Source organism: Podarcis filfolensis (assembly GCF_964270895.1).
Source record: "Podarcis filfolensis genome assembly, chromosome: 11".
NCBI lineage: Eukaryota > Metazoa > Chordata > Lepidosauria > Squamata > Lacertidae > Podarcis > Podarcis filfolensis.
The window spans coordinates 38,996,328-39,007,684 of record NC_139613.1 but is presented as its reverse complement, the minus strand read 5'-3'; the positions used below and the strand labels follow the sequence as shown (position 1 = coordinate 39,007,684).

The 11,357-nt window shown below is 40.6% G+C and overlaps 1 protein-coding gene across 1 annotated transcript; it reads right to left on the bottom strand.

Annotated features, from left to right (window-relative positions):
* Positions 1–6,396: 6,396 nt before the first annotated feature.
* On the bottom strand, positions 6,397–6,707 carry LOC310745179 (large ribosomal subunit protein eL42-like). Its single transcript, XM_083577277.1, has one exon. It carries the CDS (start codon positions 6,689–6,691, stop codon positions 6,428–6,430), a length of 264 nt encoding a protein of 87 aa, XP_083433403.1. The 5' UTR covers positions 6,692–6,707; the 3' UTR covers positions 6,397–6,427.
* Positions 6,708–11,357: the final 4,650 nt, after the last annotated feature.

Genomic DNA, 11,357 nt, shown 5'->3' with positions numbered 1-11,357 from the left:
ACAGTAGGAAGCTTGTCATGTCTGTATATGTGCAGACAGAGCTTCCAGGAGTCACTTTGCATCTGCAGAAAGTAAAGAGGGATGTGGTGTTCACAATCAGCTTTGTGAATTTCAAACTTCTCATCTTGTGCGATTAGAAATAGGCAAAATTCTTGAAAATTTAGCCTACCCAGAGAATTTTTTTTTTGCAACATGCCATTCTCATTTTCTGCTAACCATTGGCTCACTCGGGGAGTCCAAGCTGCATTTGCATGCACCTGTACGCACACACAAAATTCATAAATTGTACATCAATGTATGCATCTTTATAACTTAATTGAAACTAGGAGAGAGCGCACATTCTCTTCCCAAGAATGTTGTATGTGCCGACAATATGCTGCTATACTTTCTTCAAAGTGACAAAACTTATCCAAACGTCCAGAAAATCAGTTTAGAACCCCATATTTTACACAAAACTTGTCCAGATAATGTGAATTGGAGAAGAGTGCTCTTATGTAGAAATTCATGATGCATGTTGACACATCAGGGAGCAAGTATCAAGCTACAAATCTCCCTGTCAGCCAAATAATCTGGTTTCTTCACTAGTCTAAAGGGCCTTTATAGTTTCTTAAGTCAAGGGTACATTGATGTTTTTCCCTTCACAAAGGCAGTAATGCACAACAGTCTATGTAGTCCACAAAGTGTTACCAGTTGGCAGGGAATAGTCCTCCAATGCAAATAGATTCCCAGTTTCTATCATTAAAACCCCAAATCAGCTCTTTTGCCTGTGACTTTCCCTTACGTCATTTCACCAGGAGTCATGAGGGCCTCTGCACAGTGCCATCCATGGCACTCCTTCCATGGCTGCCCTCCAACTTTGGACCATTTTAATTGGGGCTGGGTTGCCATCATCTTATAACTCCCTCAATACAACTAGCAATGTTGGGTGGTTTCCTAATGATGGCAGGGAAGGCAGACTAATGGACATCAGCTAAGATGCCTGGACCACCACAGCAGCTGATGTTGATGCTTAATAAACCCAGTTGTGATCAGCTCGCAAAAGACATAACAAGGTTTTGCAGATTTTTTGTTTGTCATTCCAAAGCACTGTTGAAGCATTTTAGAAGGGCCTAATAGATCAGGCCAATGACCCATCTAGTCCAATATCCTGTTCTCATTGTGACCAACCAGAAGTCTCACATCTTGCCGTTTACACCAGCTGATATTCAGAAGCGTGCTGTCTCTGACAGTACAGGTGGAACAAAAGTATCAGGATTAGTAGCTGTTGACTGAAAATAAAACAGTTACTCGGTGTTGAGCATATGGACAGCCTCCATCGAAAGGCATAGCAAAATGCATACCTTTTGTGTGCTATTTAAATGTGTCGTGTATTTTAATGTTATGCAAACACGTAGAATATTTTTTTATTGTGCACTATAAAACACTCATAAAAAAGACTGAATAAACAGAAAATAAATGAAAAGCATGGATTCTGAGGAGAGGCGAGACAATGTGACAGCTCTGTCTGTCATGTCTGATCTTGGGTGGCACAAAACCTCCCTTTTCCCTTTGTCCCTTTATTGTCTCGTCCTTGAAGCGCATCTTTGTGATAGACGAGCTTCTAATAATCTAACATTTTCTCCAACTGGGAACATGGCATTTGCGTCACATGCTTGTTATTAGGGAACAGAAACCATATTCAAGCCATCAGGACTTTTAAAGGAGATCTATATGGGGAAGGGGATATTTTCCACATAGGGGAACTCTAAGATGATTACAGCACCACAGGGAACCCTGCTTGCCTCGGGCCCCATTCTCTAGCTCACGGTGAATAATGGTCAATCTTGCCCTGTAACCTTGCTCTCAGTCTCACTGAGCTAAAAAGCTCTGGGTTTCTAATGTTTTGTGAGTGGCATATAATGCTAACAATTGTAAGAATAATTGCTTGCAGTTCCATTTCTGCAGTATTTCTTCCAGCAATTTCACTTTCTCGAAGGGGGAAAAAATGGTATGCAAACAAAACATAATTACAAAAACTGGGTATAGAATGAAGGGAGAATATGTGAAGCAGAAATTATGTGGCTGCTTTGTGAACGGATTCATCCTTAAGTAAAATTCATAAATGCCTTAAATTAAGTTTAATTTTCAGTAAGTGACTGCTGTTTCATTGCTTTCTGCAATTCCTTCTATTTTTCATAATTCTTTACTGACTTGTTTCACAAAGAGACTTATCGCACTGTGAATAATCTGTCAGACTTTGTTTAAATTTAAATGCCTCCCATAATGGGATTCCGTAATTATTCAAGTGAGTGTTTTAAAACAATTGACTCTTCATCATATATGAATGACAGACACATTACTCTTAAGGTCACACAATTTGCTATACAAACTGCTAAGATTAGGAAGAATTTTATAGATTTCACCCTGTTAAACTGCAAAAGTGACAATGTGATTTGATTTGACTATTTCCATTGCTCTTTTGCTGATCTTTGCTTTTGATGGGAATGGACAAATTTGTCAATTTCTGGTGCATGCAGCATCATTTTATTTTTAGCTCTAATTTTGCTTCATTCTCTTTCTGCAATGATCTGTGATTTTTTTTAAAAAAAATCCTCTCAAAATTCGCATTTCATTATATGTACTGATATCCCTTATTTGCTCAAAACTGTGCTACAACCTTAAGAGAAATGCACAAGTCAGTGGACAGCTGAGTTTAAGAAGTGTAGATAATGTCCTTTCAAACAGGAATCAACAAATCCCATATTCTTCAAGCATCCCACAATTTTGACAGATTGTGTTTGTAATATGGTTTTGGTCATACATTAAAGGGCAACTGACCTAGGCTGTAATCCCTGGAAGGAAATTCCACAGCTTAGTGAGGCTTACTTCTGAGTAGGTGTGAATAGGATTGTGCTGCAACAAAAACATGTGTGACATAAATGCCAGTGACTGTTGGTCAAACTTGAAATACCAGACCATTTGGTGCCAATCCCCAAATACATTTTCATGAAAGGACAAAAGGCAGATAGTTTGTACCTAAAAGGTAAATAAAGGTAAATGACCCCTGGACAGTTAATTCTGGTCAAAGGCGACTCTGGGGTGCGGCGCTCATCTCGCTCAGGCTGAGGGAGCTGGCGTTTGTCCACAGACAGCTTTCCAGGTCATGTGGCCAGCATGACTAAACTGCTTCTGGTGCAATGGAACACTGTGACGGAAACCAGAGTGCATGGAAACATCGTTTACCTTTCCACCACAACGGTACCTGTTTACCTACTTGCACTGACATGCTTTCGAACTGCTAGGTTGGCAGAAGCTGGGACAGAGCACCAGGAGCACAGATTTCAACTGCTGACCTTCCGATCAGCAAGCCCAAGAGGCTCACACCTGAGTCCCTAATCATATATGGTCTGGAACGATAAGTCAGATACTTCTCCCAGCTTTAAATATTTATAGATATATCACTTAGAAAAATATTAGGGACACAGGGTTGTATGCAACAAGTCACCTTGTTCATGCAAGGGCATCTGCTTCTGCAGTGGAATTTCTGGGCCTCCCTAGTTTCCATGAGTGCATCATGCCACCCCATCCCATCCCCATCTACTCTGCACACAGAGGGCTAGGGAGAAACCATGAACTGGTTGGGGGAACACATCAAGAAACGAAGAGACATTCTACTGTACAAGTTCAAGTCCTAACATAAACAGAATGACTTTGTTAGAGACAACCAAAAATTCCTTTTCACCATATAACCTGCTGGTTCAATCAGGTACAAAGTAACTACATAAGCCTTCTTTAGGCGTTCTATATAATGCTCAGTAAACATGCAGGGGGCAGAATGAGTTTGCTACCTCTGCCCCTTCTGTCACTGCTGCATCAGCCTCCACAAGTTGGAGGACAATCTTGAGGCTACTCTTGCATTTTAGAACCTTGATTTTGCAAGAAGCTCCTTCTGTCCCAAGATTGTCCGCTCTATAGTCGGGGGATCATTGTAATGGTGATTGAGGGGGCGGGGAGAGAAAGAGAGTAGTTTTAGCCTTCTTTGGATATGTGTCATGAATCCAATGTTTTCGGTTAATTTAGAAATTTTGCAATTTACTGTCTTGTCTGATAATCTCATGATGAAATTGTAAAGTAACATATTGATGCTCAGTTTGCAATATGGCACGCTGACTGACAGAATGCAATAATGGGAATGTCGGTTGGCTTACTTTGTGTAGATAAGCTCTGATTATTTTCACTATCTGCTTCCGAAAGAACAAGACAATTTGTTATCTGATCCTGCTAGTGATAATACATAATATAAGTAAATATTTATTTTGGAGGGAATTTAGGAGGGCATTTCCCTACACAATCAAAGGTCTTTCACCTAGGAAGAAGGTTACCTGAGAGACCACCTTATCCCTTATATATCCAGTCACTGCTGTCCGCAGGAGAATTTATCTTAAAGGCTCAAAAGAAATTAGAAGTCACTTCCACAGTAACTTAGTGCAGGGCTGTTAATATATCTGTCCCTGTTTTGTAACTTGATAATTCACGCAGAACCTTCATAAGTAGGAAGACTCAAAGAACATTCAAATATACTCAAGAGGCGAGGCTGCTTTGTCCTACCACCAAAAATCCTTAGTCTTTTCCTGGACTAAAAATTCTCTGTTATTATCCATTTTGGAATCCTTACTGCAGCTTTGGCAGGTGACATGAAAAGAAACTGCCCTGCTGGCTAACCTCTAATTAGTAGCATCCTGCCAGATTACATCTTCTACCTTCTCATCCTCTTCAGTTTCAGACCTCTACCAAGCAGGGTGTTCATTGCATTCATTGCCCTTAGTAATGAAGGGCAAAGAAACCAAGCTCTTTTTATGGTTTGAAACTAGACAAAAAAAGGCTGCTGGGAGGACCAGAGAATCCACAGTCATTCAAAATTGCTCTCAGTGCAGACTGTAGATATTACCTTCTGAGTATGTGGAAGCATAGGAAGCTGCCGTATACTGAGACAATTGGCCCAGCAACCTCAGTATTCTTCACGCTGACTGGTAGCGGCTCCCCAAAATTTCAGACAGGGAATATTCACAGCCCTATGTGGAGATGCAGAATGGTAACTCTAGTCCTGAACTCTTGGCCCTATGAGCACCAAAATGACCAATAGACTTCCTGGAAGGCTTTCTGGTTTGATTGCTGAATGGACCTGTTTGTGTGCAGTCTGGAGGGGGGCGCGCGTTGCAAACAAACCAAGGAAGAGATGCTACTCTTAAGTTTTATTTCCTGTCCTACCCTGAACAGACAGTAGTTCTAGAAACAACTTGAACTGGAATAGGACAGGGTCTCTGTTTGTATAGAGGAGAGGTATATATCACCGTGAGGAAGATTGAAGTTCATATATTGATCTGAAATTACCAGCTATACCTTTTGCTGCAGTCCTTGAGTTATTTTTTTTATTTTTTCAAGAGAGAGAAAAGACAAACCCTTTCAGGTATATTATGCTGGAAAAAATTAGTTGCATGACATTTCCATCAATAGAAGAAAAAGACCTATTGGTGAGAAAGGCCAACTAATTGCTAATTGCTCTATATCACCCAAACTGGCAGAGGTACAAGTTGTGTTCCGTGCCATCCTCATTTTACTTGCTAAGTATGATCAGAACTAATTGTAACATTTGCAGGTGAAAAGAAGTTTTGACCTTTTGAATCTTTCCTCTTGTATACATTTGGCACTGCATCACTTGACATGTCACCTCTAATGTATCTGAATACTAAAGGGCTGATCCTGAGGTAAAACTAAGTTAATCTTTCTCTTACACTGGCCAAATGTTCCGGCACAGTTCTCAGCTCAAGAAACCTATCAGATTGGGCGGATTTGGGCAAATAACAAAATGGGCCACTTCGGAAAAGTTTGGGGATTGTGAAGTGGGATCTCTCCAAAGCACCCAAATGGAATCAGGACCTCCGAAGTAGGATGCCTTCGAGATACAGACATTTAAATAAAAAACCTGTAGCAGTGTGTCTGCTAAAAGCTAATCACGATCTCCAAGCTTATATAATATAATGCATTTTGTGTGCTGTTTTCAGTAGTATATGTATTGATATGCACACTTCACCACCTTCATATATGCATATGGATTGTATATAATTATATTGCAAAATTCATAAACGTGTGACTTTCAAAGGATATCTGAGTGCTGGTTTGTGCACTGTTTCAGAAGGTGCAAATTAGATAAAGTCACTTTTAAATGCAAACCGAATCAAATTTCTTTGACGTTCCTGAAGGACACCAGTACCAACGAAGTCCCTTCAAAGCTCTTTGAAGATGTATAATTAAAGGGTTAATGTCTTAGGAACATTTTTTGATCCAATAAGACTTTTATAAAGTTTCATACACCAAGCAACAATGGGTTGCACAGCAGCCAAGAACTGGATAACCTTCTCTTCTTGTCTCCTCCCAACTCAAAGTGCTTTCACCTCTTAATGGCCAGCATCCTCTTTGACCTACAATTGGGCTCCACACATTCAAGTCTCAGCATTATCTTCTTTGTGGTCTTTGCCTTTTTGCGGAAGATGGGCTTTGTTTGGCCACCATAGCTACTCTGCTTACGATCATATCGCCCATTTCCCTGAGCATACAAAGAGTCCTTGCCCTTCTTGTACTGGGTTACTTTGTTGGGCTGGTGCGTCCCACACTTCTTGCAGTAAGTCCTGTGGGTTTTGGGGACGTTCACCATGTTGCCAGCGTCAGCATCGTCTGGACCATGTCTTAGGAATTCTGACTTATATAAACAAAGGGTCTTCTCTTGTCCAAGGCAATATTAATTAGGTATGTGCTGCCACTGCAGCACAAATAACAGCTTTGGCAGGGGGGAGATTGTCATTGGGAAAATGCCACAGGAAAAAGAGGTAACCCCTATCCCCCTGTAAAGTGGTCCCAAACTGAATGGCTTGGAGCCCAAGTAGCTCTTCATCTCCGTCTCTCAAGGAGCTCTAACCATAACTACTTGATGTTCAAAAACCACGAACAACACTCTTCAAAGTAAGCTAATGCCTTTCTCATAGGGTGTTTTTTTTCTACAGCCTCTGATGAATCTAAGAAGAAATCCTCACCAGTTTCTTGCATTACCTGCTTTTGATGGAACGGTCTCAGTGCATTCAGTGAGGTGTATTTGTCTTACTATAGTTAAAGTGGGGGATTTCCCAGAATGAGGCTAGCAACTGTGGGTGGAATTCAACAGAGTGCTAAGGAGATAATTTGATCGGCACAAGCAATTCCACGTGCCCAATGAAACAATCCCTCCTCTCCTCTTCCCGTTTGCTGGTCTAGAGGCTCTCCATGTTGTGCTAGCAGGAGTGTTGAATCTGGATAGTTGACTGTGGCCCGAGGTAATGACATTTCATTTCAGACTCTGGCCAGTAGGGCCAGTCATTTATGGTATAAGTCACCCTAAGTACTATTTGCAATGGGGCAGCTGATAAATGCCTTGGCATCTACCTGTGTGTGTATGCGCGCGTGTGTGTGTGCATGCGAGCATGAGAGAGTGTGTGTTCCATCCTTCCTCCCAAAGAAGCCAAGGGTGATAAAAAAACACATCAAATGATAATATAGCTAAAACATTTAAAGGCAATTTCAATAGAGATTCGGCCTACTTAAGATATTGTGTATGTTGATAGAAAGATGGGATATGACTCAATCTGATAGTTATAACAACAACAACAACAACAACAACAACAACAACAACAACAACAACAACAACAACAACACAGATGCTTTGTGGCACTCCAGCATGAGTAATCATTTCCACTGATATTCATAGTTTAACCATAGTATCATATTTGTAGAATGTGTCACAATAATATATTACTATAGCATAATTCTTTCTTTTTTTCCATTCTAGTCAGTCTTTGTCCTGCAGGCCAGTTAATCTCCTATACTCTTTTTCTTTCTTTTTTTGGCCTGGCTACAATTTTAAAATTGTCAGAAGAAGGATAAATTTCATGCCATTTTGTGTTCCCATTACAATCTTCAGATTGTTAAGAGAACGGATTAATTTTGCTCCATTTTCTGTCCTCATTACAGTCTGTTATGAGAATGGATTAATTTTATGACATTTTCTTCTCTCATTATAATCTTTGTTATGGGAATGAGAATGTGTAATGAAAATGAGAACATATCAAGCATTAAAGAGCTGTGAGAACTCATGACAAAGACTGTAACAAGAATAGAAAATGGCACCCAATCCATTTTTGTGACAGTCCCTGAGACTATAAAGTAAAACCAGAGTGACACGACATTTACTACTTACGGAGGAAACAAGAACATAAAAACCCTACCCTACCCCATTATTGCCATTACTGCGGCAAGTGTGTTGGTGATACTAATACACATGTGGTGCCGTTACAGTACTCCACATAGACTGCAACAACTGTACCACTTGGGAATGAATTGACCCAAAATTCTATGTTTTTTCTTATAAGATTTCTAAGTTTTTTTCTTTTTCTTACCGCCCCATAGAGAAAGGATACTTTTATGACTGTCCCTAATTGTAAAGTTAAATCAGAGTGCCACAACATTTTGAGCCAAAATTTTATGTTTTTCTGATAAGATTTCTGATAATTTAATTTTTCTTACCATCCTCATAGACAAAGGACATTTAAAGAATTTCTTCTGAATATTCTCCACTATTTTTGGTTACGACTGCCATCACTCTCCAACATACACACAGATACAAAATGTCTCAGAAAGATGATAACACCAGAGCTTTTGCAGAGCAGGAGTTAAAATGGTGGTCAGGCTGCCAACACAATAGCTGTTGCTGCCACTAGGAACATTTAAAAAAAGAAGAAGTGTAGTATTGCCATTGCTAACAGTGAACCCCATGCCTGAGAAACTGTTGGAGAATTTCTTCTTGCCCTGGATAAATTTGGTGAAATGGTCATCGCAATTTCTCTGTCCATGAGCTGCATGAATAATTTCAAGAAGCCAATTGTGCATAGTTCAAATTTGACTCTCCAATTGTCCATGAAGCTCGGTGTATGACGTTGGACCTCTAAGCTTAGTCAGCTTTACAGAGTTGTGAAGATAAAATGGAAGAGAAAGAATGTACTTTATAAGTGAAATTTTAGGAATGGATTGCACAGTCATTTCCCCCGTACACAGGAAAGCTGCAACTAGTCCTCAGTTATGTATGTGCCTGCACAATCGTGTGGACAAATGTTACAATGAACTGGCACCTGGCAGTGATATCTGCAAACACAACAGCAGTTTTTGAACAACAACAAAATCAATGCATTCAAGCAGCCTCTCACAAGAGCTATATGCTGCTGCTTCTTTTCACTTTGAGAGTACAATTATATTCCAATACTGACAAATGTTTGTGTTTTCCAACTTTCCTGTATACAATGGCCCAGCAATGCCCATTTGGGTTTTGAACAAAGCTTTGAGACCTACTCTACAGAAGTTTGAGCCATACAAATTTCAGCTGAAAGGGGAAATACCTATAATTGGTGTTAACAATGAAAAGTGATGTGAATCAGTGCAATAGAGAACAGATGAGCTAGCATTTAAAGCAAAAATTGGGGGCTGGACAGGAATTTTCCTCACCGGGCAAACTGGCTTACGACTTGCGGTTTTTGCTTAGCTCATTGCCATTGTCAGAACTTTGGCAGTTTAGGCATTGGGTGAGCCTTAGTCTTGGCTGGAGGGAGGTTGTAGAATCTGCCTGCGCCTCCGAAAAATGAGTATCCCATTAAAGGGATCCGGGAGGAGCTGCTTCTGTCCAAATGCCCAGGGAGGTGCCTACCTCTCAGGCCCATTCGTCATTGGCCAATTCATGGGCAGGCGTAATCCAAAGCCCAGCCAGCGAAGCAAGATCGCAAGCTACTCTGCCAACCAGGAAGTTCCACTCAGGAGGGTCACATAACATGGGGAAATGCTGAGCCGTAAAGCTGTCTCACCAAATAAGGTGAGCAGACTAACCTCAATTCTTGGCTGAGAAGTCACAGAATATGGTTCCTCTCATGCCCAGAGGTTTTGAGGGAAACTGCCAGCAGTCTCGTGGGATACCTTCACCTGCCTGCACTTATTTAACAGGCTGTTATTCTGCAGATCTTTTAAAAGATATATTTGAGTAAATATAAACTTTACACTACAGTGGTACCTCAGATTACAAACGCTTCGGGTTACAAACACTTCAGGTTACAAACTCTGCTAACCCGGAAGTAGTACCTCAGGTTGAGAACTTTGCTCCAGGATGAGAATGGAAATCGTGCGGCGGCGGGGCAGCACCAACGGGATGCCTTGTTAGCGAAAGAGCGCCTCTAGTTAAGAACGGTTTCAGGTTAAGAACGGACCTCCAGAACGAATTAAGTTCGTAATCTGAGGTACCATTGTAATATGTTGCCTTTTTACTCTTTGGGGCAGTGAGCAGGGATCAGAATCTGATCTATTTCTTCTGTGATTCACCCAAAAGCACTTGTGATTAGAAGTAAAAAAGAGAGGCATGATAAAGTTATTCCTATTGTCTAGCTGGAAGCTGGAACACATCCTCCTCTGCTACCCCCTTCTCTCTGTCTAGTGTTTTTCATTTATGCAGAGTTTGCAGATGTTTTGGGGAGATCCAAAAATGTATCAAATTGCCCAGAAAAGTAAAAACATATTTCCAAGGCTCAGAGGTTGTTCCAAAGCCTCAGAACATGTCCTTGGACCATTTTGGACCTAGGTTCCCTTGATTTCAAGCCAGTTTGAATATCACCAAATTAGGGATATTTTCCTTGGATTCGTGCTTCCTCTGGGCCAAAGCAGAGACTTAATAATCAGCAAATGTAGAAAGAAAAATGAATGTGGGTCTCAAGTGGGTCTGGAGACAATCGGGAAAAAATACTTCTCATTCTAAGGTGTCAGTTATCACAGAAGTAGGATTGATTCTTTTGTTTTTGTTTAATGTAAATTGAGAATTAGAATTATTTATTTTTAAAAGCATGCCTAAAGTAACATGAAAGAGGTTGTAACAGTGGATGTTGGGAAGCTAATCTATGGATTATAAAGGAATATGTGCACATGCTTTGCCCTCAATTATAAGCCCTGCTCAGGAATTATTGTTCAAACATTGAATCAGCTCATGAATGGGGAGCAGGATCACACAAGCTAGGCCACCTCTGCCATTATGCATCCTAGAGATGATGGCATTTTTAATGAAACTTTATTCAGTGCATAATATGCAGCTATGCATCTGTGTGGGTTTTTTTTTAATTACAAGTGCATGAGGAACAGGGATCCTGTTTTTGTTTTGTTTTATCTTGACTGCACTGCACAACACCAAAGAATATTCTGGACACTTCTCTGAGCCCAGTAGAAACCTGAGCAGGGTCTCCCTCCCACTGACAAAAGCTGTACCTGTT